Source organism: Eubalaena glacialis, chromosome 10, assembly GCF_028564815.1.
Source record: "Eubalaena glacialis isolate mEubGla1 chromosome 10, mEubGla1.1.hap2.+ XY, whole genome shotgun sequence".
Lineage (NCBI taxonomy): Eukaryota > Metazoa > Chordata > Mammalia > Artiodactyla > Balaenidae > Eubalaena > Eubalaena glacialis.
Window position 1 is genome coordinate 113,042,087 of NC_083725.1, and position 25,040 is coordinate 113,067,126.

At 43.3% G+C, this 25,040-nt stretch overlaps 2 protein-coding genes across 2 annotated transcripts; both read left to right on the plus strand.

The window, feature by feature from the left end:
• The first annotated feature begins 208 nt into the window (after window positions 1-208).
• Window positions 209-3,005, plus strand: LOC133099691 (secretoglobin family 1D member-like). Its single transcript, XM_061203492.1, has 3 exons — window positions 209-287; window positions 1,993-2,180; window positions 2,923-3,005. The coding sequence occupies exons 1-3, from the start codon at window positions 233-235 to the stop codon at window positions 2,986-2,988; spliced, it is 309 nt and encodes a 102-aa protein (XP_061059475.1). The 5' UTR covers window positions 209-232; the 3' UTR covers window positions 2,989-3,005.
• A 13,546-nt stretch (window positions 3,006-16,551) lies between these two features.
• Window positions 16,552-19,815, plus strand: LOC133099962 (mammaglobin-A-like). Its single transcript, XM_061203786.1, has 4 exons — window positions 16,552-16,606; window positions 16,823-16,825; window positions 17,948-18,135; window positions 19,777-19,815. The coding sequence occupies exons 1-4, from the start codon at window positions 16,552-16,554 to the stop codon at window positions 19,813-19,815; spliced, it is 285 nt and encodes a 94-aa protein (XP_061059769.1).
• Window positions 19,816-25,040: the final 5,225 nt, after the last annotated feature.

Here is a 25,040-nt window from a genome sequence, read left to right on the forward strand (position 1 = left end):
TATAAATGGGACTTTGACCAAGTCATTGGAGACTGTGACACTGGTGGATGACATCAGCCTTGAGTGAGGAAGGAAGGGCTGGAAGCCAGACCTTACCACCTGCCACGTGTCTATATGGGCAGGACTAGCAGAGCTCTCCAGGTACAAATAAGCCCGGGCTCCCCAAGCTCCTGAGTCCAGCTCCTAATTGCTTATTGTTCACTAAGGCTGAAAACTCAAAGCAAAATAAACCATGAGGCTGTCTCTGACTGTCCTGCTGGTCACTCTGGCCCTTTGCTGCTACGAGGGTGAGTATCCTTTCTAATCCGCCCAGCACCAGCCCTGTTGAGGACCTTTCTCTAGGTATTTTCACTAAGTGAATTTATTTGGGGCGAGGTGTGAACGGATCAGAATCCAAACCTCTTCCTTTACTTGACTTCGAGTCCCCAGAAGCCCGGGCCCCATTTGATCAATTCCCAATACATTCTAGAATGTTTACCAAAAAAGTCATTGCAGGCAAATTTTAAGAGTTTTCCACCCAAAGCCTCACTCTTTGTCTGTGATCTGTGTTTCAGAAGCAGCGTGACATAATAAGATTTGGATGTGAATCACAGCTCTGCCACTTACCAGTACTTTGACCTTGAACAAAATGCTTAATCTCTCCAAGTCTCCTCTTATCATTGGGTTTTCCAGTGCCCACCAGGAGTAGTTTATGACAATGGAGTGGGATTAAGTGTGTTCAAGAGTCCAGCTCTAGGTAACAAGCAGGTATCTAGTAGTTACCACATGTTCTCCTTCCTAGAGTTTCTTAGGTGACAGTTGAGTACACAGCCTTTTTAAGTCATAGATTCAGACTCAGAAAATGTTACAGCTGGAAAGTTTTGGGGAGAGTTTTCAGTTCAAGAAGAGCCAGTGTTCTCTGAATCTCTGAATACTAGATCTTCAAATGGACTCTGAGAATAAGGAGAATTCTATATATCTACAAATACTACTAGTTTCCCAGGAGTCCTACCAGTAATGGTAGTAGAACTAGTATAATCATTAGAGCCACAAACTTTATTTTTCTACAATTAATTCCAGCCATGTGTTCATTAATACTTTTGCACACCTTCAAGCCCTCAATACTGATGCCAGTCTCTTCGAGTGTTTCTCTTTTATCCGACTTTCTAAATGTCCTTCTCTTTCCCTGCATTGCCCTTTCAAATTCTCTGCATAGTTGGATGTCTGACCAGGGGTCAGATCAGAGCCTGGTAGAGTGCATCCCAGGCTGCCAGGTGGTTGCCAAGACTTGGGGGGGATGGAGAATCCAGACCAAGAAAAGTGATTACTTCCGGTCTCAGCACAGTTCCAGTGGGGTCAGGAATTAGCTCCAGTTCCCACCTCTCACCTTCTCTAGGAATTCCGTACCTCATTGCAGAACAAAAGAGCCAATCATAACTTTGTGGATAAGCTTCAAATGTGTTCAAATTGATCAGATTTTTGCTTTTTTAGCTATGTCTGCATCCAATGATACAATCCTATTCTTTAATTTAGTCTCAAAAAAACATCTGCCAACATATAGTTTACTTACTCTTCTCCGGATTTATTCTCCTTTCTCTGCTCTCTGGTAAGATCTGACTCTACCATTCACTTGAAAACTCGATCACTGTAATCTCCTCTTCCCCAATATCCAAGACAAAATAAGGTGGCACTCAACTGACAGGCAAAACTTAATTTTTTGAAATCTAGGGAAAGTGAATTTCAGCAAACCAAGAGAGCCTTGGAAAGTAGTGGGTGTACTTTAAAAAGGAAGAAAACTGAACTCAGGATCCGGAAAGTGATTTCTAGTCCTGGCTCAGCTGCTTGCTCTGGAGTCTTGAGGAAGTCACAACCTTAGGGTCCTGCACTGCCATTGGCACAATTACGGGATGAGATTGTAAAACTCCTGGGGTTCCTGTCTTGTTCCAGTTCAGGGAAACCATGGGGAAAAAAGTGACTTTCCCTGCATCATTTCTCTTTTTTCTTCTGCTCCAGGCAATGCGTTCGTCTGTTCATCCCTCATTGATGATCTGACAGGCTTTTTCTGGAAAGCTGATGAAGTATACAAGGCAAAACTTCAGAAATATAATGCACCTCCAGAAGCTGTTGAGGCCAAGATGGAAGTGAAGAAATGCGTGAATCAGTTCTCCTTTGTAAACAAACTGCTACTTACAAAAACACTGGTAATTTCTTTCTTCTTTCTGCACAGAGGATTCTGTTCAGCTGTACATCCCGGGAAGGGGTCAGTGTGCCGCTCTGAGGGGGGCACCTGCCTCACTGCTCACTTCTGATAGAATGACCCGTGGCCACAGGGTGGTTGATAACATCCCACCTGCTGAGCTTTCCTAAGGAAGGTTGCACAGAGCATCTGGGCATGTTCTTCCTTCTGGGGTCACCTCCCTGGGCGCCAGGTTCTCCAGAGTGTCCTAAGGGGGAGGACATGTGCTGTCAGGTTGAATTTCCACAACATGAGACTGGGAATCTCCTGAGAGCAGTGCTTGCCGATTCTCCTCTCACCCCTGTCCCCATCTCATAACTCTGTGTCCCCTTTGGTGTGAACATGTAGAGTTCCTGGGACATCCGAGAAAAGAATGGCTGAACTGCTCTGTCCAAACTGCATTCTCCTCCTTCCATTGGAAACCTGAGTCCCGCTCTTGGATGACCACCTCAGGGTTTATTTGCTTGTCTATGGAAAGGATTCTTTCCTGACCTGCAAAGTTTTTTGTGATTGTACCAGGTGTATATCGTTTACCATACAGCCTGGGTTCCCGCCTTGGGCCCTTCCATTTCCCTTTTGCTGGTTGAAATTTCATAGACATAGACAATTTCATAGACATTAGTTGTGAATGAGAGTCTGTGTTAATGTGTCATCTCCAGCAGCAGCAAGAATGACCTCCCCTTTCTTTCTTTCTTTTTCTATTTCAGGGGAAAATACTGGTGAAGTGTGGTTTCACAGATTTGAAATGTTTTCTATCCTTCGTCTTGGGTTGATCACCTGCTCATCCCTGGAAAATGTAAAGGTTTCAACATCTTGCTCAATAAATGACTTGCCCTGCACTTCTCTATTTGTCTTGATTATCCAACAGTCTCTGGCTTTGGGTTGGGGTGGTTTTCATCATGAAGCAGCCATTGGGTGTCGTCACTAGTTAATTTTAGCAACCCAGTGTCCAGTTAGCCTGGCAACCTGAGGTGTAGGGCTCCCAAGAAGAAATATCTGGTCATGAATCATCCTGCATTTCTTTACAGGTTTCCCATTCATGTTGCCACGATGAAAGGATGGTTAATGGTAAAAAGAAGTTTAAAAATTCCTATTACTGGTCTAGATTTGAGGGATGCCCACAACATGTCTGGCCAGTCATGTAAATCCCAACCAGCATCATCATTCATATTTTGTCCTCATCCTAACCACAACCAAACTGCTTGGTCCTCTTCCCTTTACTGTGGCTTCAATCCTATGAATTGTCCATTGTAATTCATTTTCCATCTACTTTTCAATTTTTAGTCAATTCCCAGGGTTCAACTGTCAGTTAACTCTTTTTGACTCTGCACGATCACATTGATCATCGATGTCTCTACCCTCACCAATACCTTGGGCCAATGCTTCCTCTCTCAAATTATCCCAAGAGCTCCAGAAACAAGCCACCAGCTGCCACCTGGAGAACTCCCTTCAAGTTAACTCTTCTACAGTTACTTCCAAAGGAATATATAAAATTGAAAACACTGTCTGCCCATAACCTACTCCTCTTCCATGTGCCCCTACCCCATCCTGGCTAATGGACCCACCATCCAATGAAAACTTGGAGACAGTATAGGCTCCTGGATTAGTTTCCAGTGGCTGCTATAACACACTATCCCACACTTGGTGACTTCAATCAAATTATTTTCTCAAAGTTTGGAGGACAGAAGCCCAAAATCTGTAACACTCTGCTGAAATCATTGTGTCAGGAGGGCCATGCTCCCTCTGGAGAGTCTAGGGAGAAGTCTGTTATGGCTGCTTCCAGCTTTGATGGCTGATGGCATTCTTTGTTTTGCATTCACATCACTCCAATCTCTGCCCCGTGGGGTCACATTGCCTACTCCTTTTCTCTGTGTGTCAAATCTCCCTCTGCCTCCTTCATATAAAATATGTGGGGGGCTTCCCTGGTGGTGCAGTGGTTGAGAATCTGCCTGCAAATGCAGGGGACACGGGTTCGAGCCCTGGTCTGGGAAGATCCCACATGCCGCAGAGCAACTGGGCCCGTGAGCCACAACTACTGAGCCTGCGCGTCTGGAGCCTGTGCTCCGCAACAAGAGAGGCCGCAATAGTGAGAGGCCCGGGCACCGCGATGAAGAGTGGTCCCCGCTTGCCACAACTAGAGAAAGCCCTCACACAGAAACGAAGACCCAACACAGCCATTAATTAATTAATTAATTTTAAAAAAATATGTGGGATGGCACTTAGAGAACACCTGAGAATTCGGAATAATCCCCCATCTCAAAATCTGTAACTTTATCACGTCTGCAAAGTCCTTTTTTACCGTGGAAGGATAACCATTACAAGTTCCAGGGATTAAGATGTGGATATCTTTGGGAGAGTTTTATGAACCTAACACAGCTCATCTCTCTCCTGACATCTACAAATTCACTAAGTTCTGCCCCCTCCACTGCCACACCATCGCTTCTGAGAAGCCCCTCCTTTCCATCCTCACAGCCATCATCACAGCCCAGCCCTAGTTCTTCCCAGCTTGGACCAAAGTCTCCAAAATGGTCTCCGGGGCTCTGTGATGCCCTTCCTGCAATACATCCTCTTCACTGATGCCAAAGTGACCCTCCTAAAATCGGGATGTGAATCTGATACCACTTCTGTAAATCTGAAATATTAGAGGGCATGTGTTTCCAAATGTTTCAAGTAAGAGGACTTATTGTTAAGCCTACACTCATGCTCAAATTACAGTAGGCATATGTAGGTAGGTATATTTATACAACTTCTTGGTTGAGAAATAGAAGATAGCAGTTATCTACTATTATCAATTAATAGCAATGCTTTTATAATCAGTGTATTTTTAGTCACATCAGGAAATATGTGCACTTAAATTAGTCCCTATTTTGTGAAACACATTACATATTCAGTCATACTATGCTTGGTGGACACAAGGATTTATGGAGCTCTTGCAACACTCTGAGAAACCTAGATTGGAATCACTTCTGGGGGGATCAAGTCCCACCATGGGCATCACACATGAGGACTCCCCCACTCTGGACCCCCATCCCTGGGCATTGATCTAGGATGCCCAGCTAGTAGAATTCCAGAATGAGAGATCGTGGTGGAAAGAAATCTCCAATGAAATACTGCAAGAAAATTTCCTGGAAATGAAGAATATGAAATTGAATAGCCCACTCACTCCCCACATCCAAACACATTTTTGTGACTTTCTGTAACATTACCCTAAAGAAAGGTGTTTCTTTCAGAAAGAAACACTAAGTCATATCCAAAGATGGGGAATAAAAATTAAATCAACACACAACTAGAAGATTCAGGAGTAAAACTAAAAATTCAGAGGCTCTGACCTGTAACTGTATACAAATATAATTCTATATGCAATCAACTATCATTTAAGCATGAAAATAAAGATATTTCAGAAGTGCACATCTTCAAAAGTTTGTCTGCAATGAGCTTTTTCTCAGAAGGTATTGGAGGATACACTTTACAAAAAAGAGGGAGTAGATGAAGAAAGAAGTATGCAATCCCAAAAACGCGGGGTATAACATAGGTTTTTATAGATGAACCAGTAGAGAACAGTGAGAAAAAAATATTTAGAACATGTCAATACCAGGAGACCAAAGACGTTGTAGACAAGAACGTGGTGAGGATGGGAATGGACAGTGTCTAGTGTTGCTCCTTGGAAGATGTTTTTCTTTTTTTTTTTTAAGTTTCAGAATTTTTTTTTTTCCAGCTGGGCCACATGGCTTGTGGGATCTTAGTTCTGCAACCAGGGATTGAATCCGGGCCATGGCAGTGAAAAAGGCCAAGTCCTAACCACTGGATTGCCAGGGAATTCCCTCCTTTTTTTTTTTTTTTTTTTTAATTGAAGTATAGTTGATTTACAATGTTGTGTTAGCTTCTGGTGTGCAATAAAGTGATTCAGTTATCTATCTATCTATTATACATACATTCTTTTCAGATTCTCTTCAATTGTAGTTTATTACAAGATATTGAATACAGTTCCCTATGCTATACTGTTGAACCTTGTTGTTTATCTCATTTATATATAGTACTTTGTATCTGCTAATCCCAAACTCTTAATTCATCCCTCCCCCACCCCCTTCACCCCCTTTCTGCTTTGGTAACCATAAGTTTGTTTTCTATGTCTGTGAGTCTGTTTCTGTTTCGTAAAGAAGTTCATTTGTATCATTATTTTAGATTCCACATAGAAGTGATATCATATAATGTTTGTCTTTCTCTGTCTGCTTACTTCACTTAGTATGATAATCTCTTGGTCCATTCATGTTGCTTCATATGGCATTATTTCATTCTTTCTTATGGTTGAGTAATATTCCATTATGTATCTATATCATATCTTCTTTATCCATTCATCTGTGAATGAACATTTAGGTTGCTTCCATGTCTTGGCTATTGTAAATAGCGCTGTTATGAACATTGGGGTGCATGTACTTTTCGAATTAGCGTTTTCTCCATATATATGCCCAGGAGTGGGATTGCTGGATTGTATGGCCACTCTATTTTTAGTCTTTTAAGGAGTCTCCATACTGTTTTCCATAGTGACTGCACCAATTTATATTCCAACCAATAGTGCAGGAGGGTTCCCTTTTCTCCACACCCTCGCCAGCATGTATTATTTGTAGACTTTTTGATGATGGCCATTCTGACCAGTGTGAGGTGGTGCCTCATTGTAGTTTTGGTTTGCATTTCTCTAATAATTAGCAATATTGAGCATCTCTTCATGTGCCTATTGGCCATATGTATGTCTTCTTTGGAAAAATATCTATTTAGGTCTTCTGCCTATTTTTTGACTGGGTTGTTTGTTTTTTGTTATGGAGTTGTATGAGCTGTTTGTATATTTTGGAAATTAAGCCCCTGTTGGACGCTTTGTTTGCAAATATTTTCTCCCAGTCTGCAGGTTGTCTTTTCACTTTGTTTATGGTTTCCTTGGCTGCGCAAAAGCTTATAAGTTTGATTAGGTCTCATTTGTTTACTTTTGCTTTTATTTCTATTGCCTTGGGAGACTGACCTAAGAAAACATCGCTACAATTTATGTCAGAGAATGGTTTGCCGATGTTCTCATCTAGGAGTTTCATGGTGTCATGTCTTATATTTAAGTCTTTAAGCCATTTTGAGTTTTTTTCTAGGTATGGTGTGAGGGAGTGTTCTAACTTCATCGATTTACCTGTAGCTGTCCAGTTTTCCCAACACCACTCGCTGAAGAGGTTGTCTTTTCTCCATTGTATGTTCTTCTCTCCTTTGTCAAAGATTAATTGAACGTAGGCGTGTGAGTTTATTTCTGGGCTCTCTATTCTGTGGAAGCTGTTTTTCAATATTTCCCTTTTTGAACAGTCCTCCTATATCTCTATTTTAAATAAAAGCCCTGAAAAATATAGGAAGTTGTAAGACAGAAATGAAAAAGAATGACTGGATAGAAGAAAAAGGGCAAAAAAAAATGTTCAGGGGCAAAATGTGACCCAAAACATAGGTTATGATGCTTGAAATTATATCTAGTCAACTTGGAATCTACACTGCATCAAACTTAGGAGAAACTGGATGTGTTCTGTTGAAAGAATTCATGGACTTCCTTAAGGAATTATCACTAAATGACAAGACGTGAGTGAGAACTGAAGAAAGGTAGGAGGTATATCACTGAGAATAAGATGCTATCACGGAAATGAAAGACTTCTAGAAATTCAAGGACGAACAAAGCCCTTAAGAACTTGCATCCTCCAGGAAGGAAGACTTGGTGAGGGAGGTGGTGGCTGAGTTGGATCTTGAAGGGCAAAGTGGATGAGGATGACAGAGAGGAGAAAGAAAGTCCACACCCCCAGGAGTGAGGGCAAGCCTGGGCAAAGCCATGGACATGAGTCTGAACTTCCTGCACTGGAGGCTACAGATGCCCATGCTCCTGCCGGTATCTGTCTGCACCAAGGTGGACTCACTGCCCCCGGAGTGTGCGGCTACCTAACACTATTGATCCTTCATCACAAGGACAAATGCTCTTAGATGTTTCTCTAGCACTGGGTTTCTTTTTTTTTTTTTCTTTTTTTTTGTCTCATAAGTAATATCTTTTATTAGGTAATATAACAGTAGAGACAAATTCAATCATTTTGGTGGGTAAAAACCTTACAATCTTATCCTGTAGATAACATATATAATCAGCAGATTATGCATTAATTATTTTCTAATAATTAATAATTTATTAGAAACTGTAGCTTAACTGTTTATCCCCATGTTCCTTCCTGCTGTTCTTTTACTATACTTACATCTTTTGACTAGGGCATTCCTTGAAGATCTGCTTTAAATCTATTATCAGAAGGATTAGAAGGAAATACATTGTAGAAGACACATGTTGAATAATGTCATGTGTCTAACAGACAGAGGTCAAATAGATGAGCTCTTTAAAAAGGGCACTTGGAAAAAGTACCTCAACTCTGCTGATTTAGCACTGGGTTTCTCCACCATGGCTTTGTTGACATTTGAGGGTGAAGAGGTCTTCTTTGAGTAGATGCCCTGAGCATTGCAGGTTGTCTAGCAGCATCCCTGGTCTCTACCCACTTGATGCCAACAGCACACCACCCACCCTCTGAGGACACCCAAAACATCTCTAGACATTGACAAATGTCCACAGACATGGGTGGAAGGAGAGAGTAAATCAGTAAATCAGAACAGTAGAGAATCACTGTTCTCGCAATGGAAATACTCTATATCAGTTCTCCCATATGCCCCTCGTAATGTCCCTAAGGACCAGAGGTTCACAACTGTGGATGCCTATGGTTAGTAAGAAAATGTGGGCATGAAGTGGAGGGAAAATTGCCAGCTGAATAGAGACGAGAATGGTGTAGGTATCTAATTAACCATTTGAACTGTCGCATTGGTATGGGGATTAAATATTTAACCGCACAGTTTCTGGAAATGTCAAGTTGTGTAAAGTTCAGGGTTTTGGTGGATGAGCCAAAAAGAATGAGTTGGAGGTGACTCCTGATCCTGGCTTGGCTTCCAAATCCGGCTCACGGCTCCAAGTCAGTAGATGGATCCGGGTTAGATTGGATAAAGATAATGCTTATTCTTGGGAATAGGGAGGTGACCCAGTCCCTGGATGGCTTGGGCTCCAACTTCCTCCCCTCCTGACCTGCCCTCTCCCTATTGTGACTCCAAAGTCCTCATCCGGGAACATAAAGAAGGTGATGTTAGCACCAGGATGTCACGCTGACGCCTGGTTTTAGTGTTGGGTTCCATCACTGCCTTTACTAGAGAGTCAAGTTTAAATAAGCTTCTCTTTCTAAATAGACCTAATAATAAAATCATGTAATACAATCAGTGAAGTCTTTGTATAAATTCAAAATCTATCCCGAAAAGCACTGACACAACGACTAACTAAGCACTTACTATAGTACTCGGGTCACACAAAGATCAGAGGTGCACAGGCTAAGCCCTCAAGCAGCAGAACAGGGAGGAAGGGGCCTTGGCATCAGGGTTCTGGAGAGGTCAGGAGAGAGCTGCCCACAGAGAGCCAAGGGGACCTGGGAAGGGAGATCCCCACAGATTCACGGGCCAGGAAAGGGCACAAGAACTGGACTGTCTTCGATGTGGCATCGAGGATGAATAGGGATTTTTCAACCCAGAGGGACTAAGGCAAGGACAGTGGGGGAGGAGGGCTCACAGGAAGCAAAGGACTGGAGAAGAAAACTGTCAGGCCCCCGTGGAGCTCAATCTGGAGTTCACACAGGGCAATCATGTGAGTCAAGATCACAAGAATCCATCTGACTTACTTCACTTAGTAAGATAATCTCCAGGTCCATCCATCTTGCCGAAAATGGCATTATTTCATCCTTTTTAATGACTTTGCTGTACACCTGAAACTAACACAGCATTGTTAACTAACTATACTCCAATATAAAATAAAATTTTTTTAAAAAATCCATCTGAACCTTAACGTGAAAGTCCATAAGGGTCAAACAAACAAGCTCAGTTCATAATAGTGTTGAGAGGGCTTTCCTGGTGGCGCAGTGGTTGAGAATCTGCCTGCTAATGCAGGGGACACGGGTTCGAGTCCTGGTCTGGGAAGATCCCACATGCCACGGAGCAACTGGGCCCGTGAGCCACAATTACCGAGCCTGCGCGTCTGGAGCCTGTGCTCCGCAACAAGAGACGCCGCGATAGTGAGAGGCCCGCGCACCGCGATGAAGAGTGGTCCCCGCTTGCCACAACTAGAGAAAGCCCTCGCATAGAAAAGAAGACCCAACACAGCCATAAATTAATTAATTAATTAATTAATTAATTTAAAAATAATAATAATAATAGTGTTGAGAGCTGTCTCTCAAGCCAGAACACCTGGCTCTGCCACCCACCAGCTGTGTGCCCTTGGTCAAGTTATTTGACCTCTCTTGTCCCGGTGTCCGACCTCATGGGGACGGTGACCATACATCCCAGTTCTCTCAGGAAAACCCTGGTTTATGTCGCTCTCCCAGCATTCCAGCCATTCAACCACCCCTTTTACCCTTAAGTTTGGCCAATAAATTTCTTTTTTTTTTCTTTTTAATTTTATAGAAGTATAGTGGATTTACAGTGTTGTGTTAATTTGTGCTGTACAACAAAATGATTCAGATATAGATATAGATATATTCTTTTCCATTATGGTTTATCACAGGATATTGTATCCCTGTGCTATACAGTAGGACCTTGTTTATCCATCCTATATATAGTAGTTGGCATCTGCTAATCCCAAACTCCCAATCCTTCCCTCCCCCACCTGCCCTCTCCCTTGGCAACCACAAGTCTGTTCTCTATGTCTGTGAGTCTGTTTCTGTTTTGTAGATACATTCATTTGTGTCATATTTTAGATTCCACATAAAACTTATATCACATGGTATTTGTCTTTCTCTTTCTATTTACTTCACTGAGTATGATAATCTCTAGGTCCATCCATGTTGCTGCAAATGGCATTATTTCATTCTTTTTTATGGCTGAGTAATACTCCATTTTATTATATATATATATATATATATATATATATATATATATATATATATATATACACACACACACACACACACACACACACACCCCATATCTTCTTTATCCATTCATCTGTTGATAGACATTTAGGTTGTTTTCATGTTTTGGCTATTGTAAATAGTGCTGCAATGAACATAGCAGTGCATGTATCTTTTCGAATTATAGTTTTGTCTGGATATATGCCCAGGAGTGGGATTTCTGGATCATATGGCAACTCTGTTTTTAGTTTTTTGAGGAACCTCCATACTGTTCTCCATAGTGGCTGCACCAATTTACATTCCCACCAACAGTGTAGGAGGGTTCGCTTTTCTCCACACCTTCTCCAGCATTTGTTGTTTTTGGGCTTTTTAATGACGGCCATTCTGACCGGTGTGAGGTGGTACCTCATTGTAGTTTTGATTTGCATTTCTCTAATAATAAGCGATGTTCAACATCTTTTCATGTGCCTATTTGGCCAGTAGATTTCATCATTGTCCTATTCATTGGGTTGTCGTCATGAAGATTAAAAGAGGTTTTCCAACAGTGCCTTGCATCAAGTAAGTGCTATACCGTTGTTTGCCATTCATGTTTTATGGAATTTTGAAAACAAAGTAAACACGGATCAGTGCTAGGTATGGAAAAGGTTAATAGGCCAACAGTATGTAGAATATGTTTGAGAGAGAAGTTATATATGTAAATTATATCACAATAAAACTCTTTCAAGAAGGAGTCAGAAAAATATCAAGTAAGCATGGATCAAGACAAAGCGCTTTATTTTCAAACTCAGGACCTTTCACCTCAGATCTGAACATGATACTTTCTTAGGTATTTTAGAGAAGGTAAAGTAGAAACACCTAGTTCAGTGGTCTCTAAAGATTCTAGTAGTCCTTCACGGTTTATCATAACATGTTTCTCAATTTTGTAAAATTAATTGCTGGCAGCTGACATGTAGGCACCTCCTGCTCTGTGCCCAGCCCTGTTCTGAGGACTGACACGTTGTAACATGTTCAGGCCTCATGACATTCCTAGGACTATTCCCGTTGTGCACAGAGACACAGTTGTGAAATCCCCACGTGGGCTGGGAGCAAGGCAAGGGGGGCACCCGGTCTAGGAAAGGCCTGAGGATGTGAACAATAGACAACTCACTGATGACAAGATGTCTCCAAGACCAGGGCCTTTCCTGAAGTTTCTGGCCTGGGTAAGTACCTCTGTACCAGGAGAAAAAAAAAAAAAGAAAATTGCACAACTAAAAGTTGAGAGTTATGTTTTATTGGGGGTACATTCTTCAGACTTCAGGCCTGGGAGACAGCATCTCAAAGAACCCTGAGAAAACTACTCCGAAGAGGAAGGGGGGAAACCAGGATATAGAGGAGTTTTTGCAACACCTGGTAGTCGGTACAAAAGATTACTGTTAATAAAAGAAAACCAGTTATCTCAAGTTAAGGAATTTAGCGCTTTTCTATGTATGGGAAGATGCAAGAGTCTGGGTTCACTAAAATCATTCCTTTGATCTTCACGTCAGCTATCTGGGGCCAGTTTCCTATGTTTTCTCATCCTGAGTTTCCTCAGGCGCACCTTCGGGGGTGGCTGCAGTGGCTGACTGCTAGATGGACTTGACAATGGGCAGCCTGTCTGTCTCCATCCTGAGTTCCCTCAGGGCTCTTGATGGCTGCAACATCCTTTGTTTACTGACAATGGCAGGCAGTATTTTAGTTCTCAAGACTTTCAGATTTTGGCGTGATCTCAAGGAAGAGGAGGTTCACCTCCAAAGAACATGCCTCAGGTTAATGTTCCCACAGCCCTGGAGGTGAAAGGCAGAACCAGTTTTATGGAAGGAGTGAAAATAAAGAAGTGGGGGGGAGGTATCTTGTCCCCAGAATACTGTGGAGCTGATTCATCTCAGTAACTTACGATTTTAAAAAAACTTAACGGGACTTCCCTGGTGGCGCAGTGGTTAAGAATCTGCCTGCCAATGCAGGGGACACGGGTTCGAGCCCTGGTCCAGGAAGATCCCACATGCCGCGCAGCAACTAAGCCCGTGCACCACAACTACTGAGCCTGAGCTGTAGAGCCCACGAGCCACAACTACTGAAGCCCGCGCGCCTAGAACCTGTGCTCCGCAACAAGAGAAGCCACCGCAGTGAGAAGCTCGCGCACCACAAAGAAGAGTAGCCCCTGCTCACCGCACCTAGAGAAAGCCCGCGCGCAGCAACTAAGACCCAATGCAGCCATAAATAAATAAATAAATTTATTAAAAAAAGAGAAAACTTAATGATCATCTAAATTTCAAAATAACTTTGGTAGGCTTTTGGGCCAATGCATGAATGTCACTGACTGTTATTACTTATATTAAGTATGACAAGGCCTCAAATGACCAAAATATGAGTGTGAATATCTCAGGTCTTCCGTGAGAGCAAGGCCAGGCCAAATATAACTCTCTCTTACCGAGTACTTTCTCTCTCCCCCGAGACACCAGGTAGTCAGGGTAAAATCTGTGAATAATTCACCTCGATACCATGGTTGGTTATTGTAGGTGGTCAGTAAATGTCACACAAACACCAAAACAGAAGGTACTTCACTCCTCTAGTTTCTTTTTTTTAGTAAATTTATTTATTTTATTTTTGGCTACGTTGGGTCTTCATAGCTGCACGAGGGCTTTCTCTAGCTGTGGTGAGCGGGAGCTACTTCGTTGCAGTGCGCGGGCTTCTCATTGCGGTGGCTTCTCTTGTTGCAGAGCACGGGCTCTAGGCGCGAGGGCTTCAGTAGTTGCGGCACGCAGGCTCAGTAGTTGTGGCTCACGGGCTCTAGAGCACAGGCTCAGTAGTTGTGGCACACGGGCTTAGCTGCTCCGCAGCATGTGGGATCTTCCCGGACCAGGGCTCGAACCTGTGTCCCCTGCATAGGCAGGCGGATCCTTAACCACTGCGCCACCAGGGAAGCCCACTCCTCTAGTTTCTGAACTGAATTTGGGGACCTGAGTCAAAGTCCCTTTTGGGAAGAGAAAAAAAACAAGCTAGCAACACAAGCATCCTGACCTTTTGATTTCTTCTATTTCTCCTTGTAAATGCTGGCTTGCAATGGAGTCTTTTGCAAGCCGAGTTATTGTTATTTGATTCACCTGAGACTGATCAGCCCCTGCTATGGAGAACACACCTCATTATTGTGGGCACCATGGACATGATGAGGGCTCTTTTTTTTCTGAGTAAGAAATCTCTGAGGGGGTCCAGTGTCCTAGCAGGTAACAGGGCAGGTCCCTAACAGCTGGGTCACCAGGCAGAGTCTCCATTAAGTCCTGGCCAAGGACACATTTCATTCTAATGTCCTTCACTTGCCTTTGGAATGAGGATCGCCAGCAATGGTCAACTGGGTGAAAGTACACATGTAAGAACATAACCTTCTTCCCTATTTCTAGCCTCTTGCTAAATCAGTATTGCTCTTGGCAACTTATGCCCCGGCTGAATGATGGAAACAAATGAGTCTCAAGTAATCCAGACTGCAAATAATACATTCATGGGTAATTAACTATTGACTTCTTTCTCTGGCTCTCTCATCCATTTCTTTTTTTTTTTTAACCTAAGCTGACTTTATTTCTCTTGTTCCTATTCCCTTTCTATCATCCCTGCTTCAACTGCTGTGGGTTTTCTCTCCTATGAGGCTGTCTTGTCCCTCTCTGACACCAAGAGACACACTTTCCTTTCTTTCCGTGTCATGCCAAGTACCATCTGCCCTCAGGGCCTCTGTACTTGCTGTTCCCTCTGCCTAGAACACTATTTCCCATAACTTCCCCTGGATTTCATTGTCCACTCATCCAAGCTTAAAAGTCCTTCCTCATATAGCTTGCCTGGACCCCCCTACACGATGCAGCCCCAGTGGTTGTTTTGTTGTTCGTTAGAGCCATCACTTTCTGATAACATTCTTCCAATTGTAGGCTTGTTTGTTGCCTCCCTCGTTACAGGTAAGCTCCACAAGGGCAACGTCCTGCTCTAACTTATCCCTACAACTGAATGTGTGGCACATAGCACAAGGCCAGTCATAGGAGAAGCTCGTGGTATTGCTGAACGATGGATGGGTGGATGGATTGATGGATGGATGGGTGGATGGATAAATAGATGGGTGGATGGGTGGATGGGTAGATAGATGGGTGGATGGGTGGATAGATGGACGGATGGATGGGTGTATGGGTGGGTGGATGGGTGGGTGGGTGGGTGGATGGATAGGTGGATGGATGGATAAATGGATGGGTGGATGGGTGGATGGGTGGATGGATAGACAGATGAGTGAGTGTATGGGTGGATGGATGGATAGGTGGATGGATGGTTAGGTGGGTGGATGAATGAACCTCCCATCAATCCATGATTACCCTGTTTTAAGCCCTGTGATAGGTTCTTTACCTAGAGTGTCTGTCATCCTTACAAAACCAGGCATGGCATCATTTATGCCCATTTTAGCAGTGTGGAAATGGGAGCTCAGAATTACCAGGACTTTGTCCAAGGACACTTCATGATTAGGTGTTGCATCCAAGACTCAAATCCACATCTGCATGAGCCCAGGTCCCATCACCGTCCCACCGTTCAGCTCTGCCTCCCCTAAGCAATCACTTATTCTACTTCACATCATCCTTTGAATCAGTAGGAAAAAACCCCAAAAAGCTAACAAAAAGCAGATGAAAATTAATTCATAGATTTATAATAGAATGAATTCATGAAACTGAGTTAACTAAGTGAGATAGTCTTTGAAAAAACAACCTTCAGAGAAGGCGAGCCATTATTAACATTTAACAAATTTAAAAGCACCTTACTGAAAAAGCATCTGTGGGCAAGAGAAGTCTGCTCCCCAGAGGATATATGTGATACTGCACCCAGCTCTTGTGCTTGGTGAACCAGCAAAACAGACACACAGGATATGAAGGTATTTGCATTTTGAAGAAGAAAGAGGAGAGGAAAAACAAAGGGGGTGGGGGAGAAGAGAGAATGACGATCACAGTAATAATAAAAAACAAGGAGGACAACACAGCCTCACAATGTTGTATTTCGCTTTATTCAGAAAGCAGTTTTGCATTCATTTTACCTAAAAGCATGTACCATTGTTGCACTTCTGAAATTGTTTGGGGTCCAAAAGTCTCTGTCTCCTTGGTATTCTACCAACACAGCACAGGCTGGCTGGGTTCTGGTTGATCCTTGCTGTTGTTTCCTGGTCTAATGCCAGGTTTATCCTGTGACTCAGTCCCTCATTTGTGGGAAGGATTAGGGTGGCGAGCTGGAGAATAAAAGGAGGAGTTCTGGGCACTCACCTCCAAAGTGAGTTCCTTTTTCTCTGCCACATTAGACTGAACTGCCAGCGACAGCTGCTCCAACATGAAGCTGGTGACAGTCCTCATGCTGGTCACCTTCCCCCTTTACTGCTATGCAGGTGAGTACCGATGGGGGAGGGGGGGAGCACAGGTCTGGGGCTAAGGTTGTTGTCTGGTGCCCTGTGCAAGACCTCCCTATCCCCAAGCACCAGTAGAAAGCAAGTCTGCATGTCATAGACCTAAACGTCATCACTAATTCCAGAAAATCTGAAAGAAGGTCCTTCGTGGGCTTTGCCTGTGCCCTGGAGCTGCACGTAGTGTCTCATGCCATTCAGGGAGTCCCACCATCATCACAGGTACCATGAAACCAGGATGAGTCTTGTGATTGACTATTAGAATTAGTCATTTCAGTGGGGCAAGGGAAAGAGATGCTCTGATGATCCCCTGCATTTATATCTAGATGGGTTTCCTGAAAGAGGTACTCATGGAGTCTTCTTAAATATGAAAAGGAACAGGAAAACTCCCAGGAGAAAATGCTCGGGCTGTGGTGTGTGAAGCAGTGTCCTGTACCAAGTGGGGATCCCCCATTCTCACACGTTTTCAGAATTGATTTCAGCCCTTCTGGAATGCCCTTACTCCCAGCCCCTTCCTGCTCAATGGTGGCTGAAAAGAAGAGCTCACACCCTCTGGAGGTCTCCTTCCACAATGAGGATCCTGCTAGAGAAAAATGCCCTGGCAGCTAGAATCTGGTCTTCAACAACATGTCACATACATAGTTTGCTTTGTTCAATTTACAAAGCTCTTTTAAATACCCCCACTTCGTTTGTTCCTCAAGTATGTGCAGATGTGTTCAAGCTGACAGGCTCAAGGTCACCTAAACAAAAAATTGCAGACCCTAGAGTAAAACCCAGCTCTCAGGAATTCAGTTCCAGAGCTGTTTCTCCTACCCAACTGCCTGCAGTCGCCACAACAGATCACTTCACAAACAAGAATTTCATTTGTACATTACCTTTTGTTGCAGAAAATAATTAGCGTCAACAGAGCTAATGGACAATGTTCTAGACCCAATACATTTACAATACTGGGAAATCTTGCTACTTGCTACTCTGAATGATAATGGTGAAGCATCACATGACTCTGAACAAAGGAAGACCAGATAATGTTCACTATGTTGCCCTAAGTTAGAGCATCTTATTTCTTCAGCGCCCTCCTTAATCAAATGTACACAGTGTTTGGCTTCTCCAGGCTAGCAAGAGGAAGGGTGGATGTTTCAGGGCTTAAAGAAATTCCAGATCCAGAGTTTACTCTCATAGAATTGAGAACTCAAGACCATTCACCATAATCTCTTTCTGAATAGACATCTCTACTGGGATGTGAGAGGATGACAAACATCATGGTTCCGCCCCAAAAGAGGTTCACGCATCCATAATGGAGCCCCTGTTTTCATGCTTTCTTCCCAGGTTCTGGCTGTTCCTTTCTCGAGGAAGTGATTGCAAAAGCAGCCAATGCCAGTGTGTCCACGACTGAATACAGAGCATCTCTTGAAGAGTTCATAAACGATGAAAACACTGCAAATGCCGTAGACAAATTAAAGCTATGTTTTCTCAAGCAGTCAGTTGAAACTCTGGGCAATTTCAATGTGATGATGGTAATTTCGGCTTTTTCTGATGTGCTTTTAGAACCACGGGACAGGGACAAGCAGGTTCTAAGTCTGTCACTGATTATGCCAAAGCAAGTGATGAATGTGCCTTATTTCAGTTTATTTCATTGTGTGGTGAGTCCAATGACTTTGACATCCAAGGCTGCAGTGCTGAAATCTTTAGTGAATGATAAATGAAAAAGACAAAAGAGGGAAAAGACTACTCAAGCAAAGGGCTACCTACCCCTCAGCTCCCCTGTACACACAGAGGCGTGCACACACACACACACACACACACACATGCACACACACTTTCTATCAAGGTAAAAACATCTGATTCTTAAGAAGTCCTTCACTTGTGGGAGTGATCAGCAAAAAAGATTCCCTTCTTCTTCCCCATCTTCTTAAGATGTTTTAAGAAAGTTTCTAATAGAGTCCAGAATATACCATTTGAGGAAGATTCCATACACCTTATTAAAAGACTTTAAAATGCATTTTCAAGCAATCAAAATTTGTTAGTATAAATTATTGGATTCCTTGACCATTAATTAAGCATCCCATGAATGACAAATGCAGATCATGGGTATGAACATGATGGAATTGTTTCAAACCAAAATCAGTAGTTTAACAATGAGTAAGTCTTTCTAATTATAAATTGATATTGTTATTCTAGCATTTTTTTCCTCTCCTAATATATTATTTAAAACATTGCACGGTAGACAATTTAGAAAGAGTGCAAAAAGTGTAAAGATAAAAGTGAACATCACCTAAGGAGATTTTGAACATGGTACAACATGGATGAACCTGAGGACATTATGATCCATGAAATAAGGCAGTCACAGAAAGACAAGAGTTGCATGACTTCACTTACACGAGGTTTCAAGAATAGCCAATCTCATAGAAACACAAGGTAGAATAGCGGTTTCCAGGGGTTGGATGTTGAGGAAAATGGGAGTTATTTAACAGGTATAGAGTTTCTTTTTTGCAAGATGAAGACAGTCTGGAGATTGGTTGCACTGACTGCAGAGTGAATATGGTGTTAGGTACATTTAAAATGGTGAAAATGGTAAAGTAGATGTTATATGTATTTACTAAAATTTTTAAAAATTTTACTGAATAATCCTTACAATTAAGGATGATGGGTTTTTTTTCTTTAAAAACGTAGCTCAGACAAATCATTCTTAGTGCACAGCCTCAAGATTTTGTAGGCCACAAAGTCAAAGGCAGAAGCCATCAGGCTATTTTCTATATTTCTGACAGTAAGGCCATACAGGAACTCAAAAATGTCATGGGTCCTTATACTGGAGCTGAGATTTTCACAATTCTGTGTGGAAAAATGATAATACATGCAGCAGAGTTATGGATAAGTTATTTCAAGGAACAAGAAATGTGCAGGAAAAAAACTTACTCAAGGGATCCCTGGTGGGGAAAAGATCTGGAAATACCAGAACTTCTTTGGCATTAATAAATGTCTCCTGAATGATCGAATAAATGATGAGATCATTCTGATTTTACTCCCAGCACTAATTCTCTTGGATGTCAGATGTGTATGGACAGATTCAGGAAAACAATAAGAAATGTTTATTTTGCAAGATTTTACTTTACAAGAAAGAGTTGAAAATCTAAGTGATGTTTATTTTTGTTTTCCAGGAAATCATATATAATAGTATTTTCTGTGAACCGTTTTAACTTTCCATAAGACCTTTGACTCAGAAGACGTTGACTGGCGATGAGTATAAACCACAAACTGTCTTTCTTTTTTGTCTTTTGATCTACACACTGCAAGACAATTGTTGAAACCTCAAATACATTTTCATTTCAATAAAGTATCTGCAAACCTGAAGTTCTTTTTTGTTATCTGATTAAAATAGAGGCTTTAGAGAGCTTCATATCTCTCTCTCTCTCTCTCTCTCTCACATACACACACACACACACACACACACACACACACATGATTATTCATTAAAGAACTCATGGGTGAGATAGCTAGTGGGAAGCAGCCGCATAGCACAGGGAGATCCGCTCGGTGCTTTGTGACCACCGAGAGGGTGGGATAGCGAGGGTGGGAGGGAGATGCAAGAGGGAGGGGATATGGTGATATATGTATACGTATAGCTGATTCACTTTGTGATACAGCAAAAACTAACACACCATTGTAAAGCAATTATACTCCAGTAAAGATGTTAAAAAAAAAAAAGTAATCCCTTCTCTGGAAAACTGGTTTTCCTCCCCTCCTCACCCACCCCCATCTCCCCAGGAACCAGAGGGGAGGTTCTGGCAGTTGGGTCCTGCCCAAATTCCCTGATCCGCCACAGTCTTCATCTTCATTCTGACCCCTGCTGGCCATGGCCGGGCACTTTTCTCAGCTCTCTCTGTCTCTGCCCCAAGTGTGCAGGGCTGGAACAGAGCCAGTGAGAGAGATGACTCAGGCAAAAGCCAGGGTGAATCCTGTCTTGATTTTAAAATTTGATATATGGCACTGATCTTGACTTTTAAAAATAGTTCACAAAAATATTATTTATCCCACTTCTTGAGATGTTTGGTGCCCCCTTCAATTGTGTGAATCTCCCTAGTCGTGTCCCTCGAGTGGCAACGTGGTCCATCCGTTCATTCACACAATGACCTATGAAGGCAGGAAGGTCAAGGGAAAAGTGTGCACTACATCAGAATAAAGCAAAGCAAGAGATTTTTTAAAATACTTATTTATTTATTTAGGCTGCACCGGGTCTTTGTTGCAGCACGTGGGATCTTCAGTTGCGGCATGTGGACTTCTTAGTTGCCACATGCATGCGGGATCTAGTTCCCTGACCAGGGCTCGAATCTGGGCCCCCTGCATTGGGAGCGCAGAGTCTTACCCACTGGGCCACCAGGAAAGTCCCAAAGCAAGAGATTTTTAAATCAAACCTTAGCTCCCCTTACTTTTACCAATCCCCACAATCCTGTAACCAGGGATAAGTTATTGCCACATCTGCTCACACCTCTGAGGGTCCCTCTTCCTTCCTGGGCCATCCCCTCCACCAGGTAGACCTCTGGCCCTTTCTCGGGACAATTCAGCTCCCACCAGGTTCAACTCTTCTGTCAGGTATAACATGTACAGGAATGAAGCACAAGAGAAGGTCCTGCGTTGGGGCGCCAGAGGCCAAATGGGACTGTAGTCAGTGAAATTCCCATCTCCCAGTCAGACTGGTCACCGGCTTGGAAGGGAGGAGGTCTAGGATTCCGAGCAAAGGCAGCTCCCAGGAGGTACCCTCCCAGGACTGCAGAACCTGACGTCAGCCTCCAGACGGGGCAGGCCCAGAAAGCCCCTTCCTAGCCCCAGTCTCAGCACTTGGACAGCTTGGGCCTCCATCTGCCTCAGGACATCATAGAGCTGCCCCAGTGGAGTGAGGGTACCCATTCTACATGGTCACGTGTTTGCCAGGCGCACCGCCTGGCCAATGATATAGCCGAAGGGTGTCTGTTCAAGGGACTTGTGTCTGGAAATCCACGCGGAGTTCAAGAGAATGACAGTGGACCGTGCTGACAGCGCCAGCAACTGCCAGATGTCCAGCAGATGGGAGTGTTGAAGGAACGCTGGAGATGGGAGCAAAGGATGTCCATGCCAACACGTCATTCAACTAACCTTGACAATGGGAAAATAGGTGAAATCATACAAAGTATGTTCTCTGACCATCATGGAATCAAACTGAAAATCAAGAACAGAATGATCATAGGAAAATCTCCAATCACTCAGTAAAAAAACACCATGCCCCTAAAAAAAATAAATCAATGAATCGTCAAATACTTACCCAATATATTTTTTTCAGGTGTCTGTCTTCAGCACTGGGCTGTCGCTCTGTGGAGTGGAAAAGGGTTCAACCTGGGGTCCTCATTACCTAATAAGTAGCTTCAGCACTCAGGGGATAGGGAACGGACAGCAGACGGTAGGTACGTGAGGGCTAAATGCCCTGCGAAAAATGCACTGGTAACAAACTCTGGTGGAAAGAAACAGGAATCACAGACCAGTGAGGAGGCTAGAATCCTTAGTGTTGTGTTAGAAGTTTATGGCAAGATGCGGATGGGGAAAAAGACCTCATGGAAATATTTCTCGTAGTTTTCCTTCTAAGTACACTCTGTAGGACTCTTACTACTTGGAGCTGGAGACAGGATAGTAACATCTGTCCAGGCAGAAATGCATCGTTCGAGCTATACTTCTAACACGTGTCTTGGACTAAAGCAAATATTGCGTCTCCTGGAAGTAAACACTCGAGTTAAACCACTTCTCACAAAATACATGAACAGAATGGAAAATAATCTGAAAAATATATATATATATATATATATAACTGAATCACTTTGCTGTACACCTGAAACTAACACAATATTGTAAATCAACTATATTTCAGTAAAAAAAAAAAAAAAATGAATAGGATGGCAATTGCCTGGGGATGGTAGTAAAGATAAATGTGTTTTATCAGTTTCTGACTAAAAGGGCTCAGTGAGGGCTAAGATGAGTGAAAAAGACTGATGTCTGAATAAATCCTAGTTTCCATGAACTTTCAGAAAATCAAAGTTCAAAAGAAAAATCTAAACTTTTCCCACAAAATAACTAGAATTCACATCAGACTTTTCATCAGCAACATTAAAAGAGAATGGAGACAGAAAGTAGGTTACTTATTGCCGAAGACTGAGGGGGTTAGTGGGAATGGGGAATGTCTGCTGTCTGGGGGGTTCTTTTGGGGGGCGATGAAAACGTTCTGCCATGGATTGTGGGGATGATTGCACAACCCTGAATATATTGAAAACCACTGCAGTGTACCCTTCAAATGCATGCATCTATGATATGTGAATTATATCTCAATAAAGCTGTTGAAAAATGTGTTTTGTTTATAGATCTTGCTGAGGGTGACAGGATTAGAAATGAAATATTGGGACCTCCCTGGCGACTCAGTGGTTAAGACTTCGCGCTTCCAATGCAGGGGGCACAGGTTCCATCCCTGGTTGGGGAACTAAGATCCCACATGCTGCGCGACAGGGCCAAAAAATAAAATACATAAAAATAAATTTTAAAAAAATTATTTTTAAAAAAAGAATTTAAGGAAAAGAAATGAAATATAGTGTTTGCCTACGAAGATCAACAATTTACAAAATAGTTTATGCTCTAGACAGTAAGGATATTAGAAACAGATAATCAGCGCGGCCGTCGCTCGCTCCCTTCTCGGTCCCTTCTCGGTCCCTGCTCCTGGTGGCCCTGAGCGAGTGCGGGTCTGGGTCGGCCCCCAAGAGTAGGAGGTGCAGGGGGAGCAGGTAAGGGACCCGGAGGAGGGTCCCCAGAGGTGGGGTGGGCGAGCGGACACGGCCTGTGGACCCCTCCCCAGGGGTCCCGGGGCAGAGACGGCAGCCCCCATGCCCCCCGCGGCCTGGCGTTTGGCCACAGAAAACGGTCTGCGAGTGCAAGTGTCGCAGCGGCGCACCTGAATCGGGAGGAGCAGGAGACAGCGAGGATGGGCCCAGGAGCAATGGCGGCCAAAGAGGAACAAGCAGTAAAAATCTCAACATGGAACATGCCAACCAGGAGAATGAAAACAAAGATGAAAAGGGGCAAGATGCTAATAAAGGAGAGCCTGTGGCCCTTTGGAAGCTGGTGAATATTGTGTACCTAGAGGAAATCGTAGGCGGTTCTGCATTAGGCAGCCCATCCTGCAGTGTAGATGGGACATGACTCAGAGTCTTGGAGAGCCACAGGCAAGGATGAGAGAAGAGAATATGGAAAGAATTGGGGAGGAGGTGAGGCAGCTGAGGGAAAAGCAGCGAGTCATAGTCTGCGGGCAGTTAGCCCTGACCCCGCCTCACTATGACCATCATGATGAGTTTTGCCTTATGCCTTCAATCCTGATGTTTTCCCTGAAGTTAGTAGGGAGACACACCGCTTCCTAAACTTACATGTTTGTGACATACCTTTGTTGTAAACCTTTTGGTGTTACTTGTTTCTTGTGGGTCTCCTATTACCAGCTTCTAGTTGAATGTTGTGTTTCTGACCCAATCTGTAAGTTTCTATCAGCAGGAGAGTTTTACCTATTGCATGGAGAGATGTTCATTATATATTGTGAAGTCAATAAAGCAGTTTAAAAAAGCAAACAAAGAAAAAAGAAAACAGATACCAGAGAGCTATTTACCAAGCCATTTTCCTCTGCCGCTAGGACACACAGCTGGCTTTGTTTCCCTGGGGTGTGGCCATGTCACTGAGTTCAGGTCAATGGAATGTGGGAGTCATGAGAAACATCACCTCCAGACCTGTCCCAGAAAGCCCCTTCCCTATTCCCTCATCTGCCACCTAACGCCAAGATCCAGTAGAGTCCTAAGGCCCTAAGAGATGCTTGAGGCCTTCATCAGGAAAGCCTGGGTGCCTGAGTGACTGCATGGAGTCGGGGGAGTATCAAGGAAAGGGCTCTGGGAGTGGTCTGCTCCAGGGCAATGGAAGGTAGAACGAGTATTAAAACTCATACTGATATCTCTTCAGGGAGGTGTACTTTATCACTGATGTTATTTAGAAAAGTAGGTTCCGGGGAAGCTTCACTTTCACTTATCACTTTCAAATGCTCCACAGGCACTGCATCTCTTTACGCCCACACCCAGTGCAAATACTCCCACCGCCCACTCTCAGCATCCACTGGGCTCTGAGGAGCATCCCCAGCTCTAGTCCCCCAACTTGGACTCATATGTAACAGTAATAACCATTTTTAGAGAAACCACTGAGATAATATAAAAATAAGTAGAAGGATGAAGATATATATGTGTTTTGGAGGTAAAGGAAGAATATCAGAGACTGAAACAATTATTGGATTCAGATCTATTGGGACTTCCCTGGTGGTCCAGTGGTTTAGACTTCACCTTCCAATGCAGGGGGTACGGGTTCCATCCCTGGTCAGGGAGCT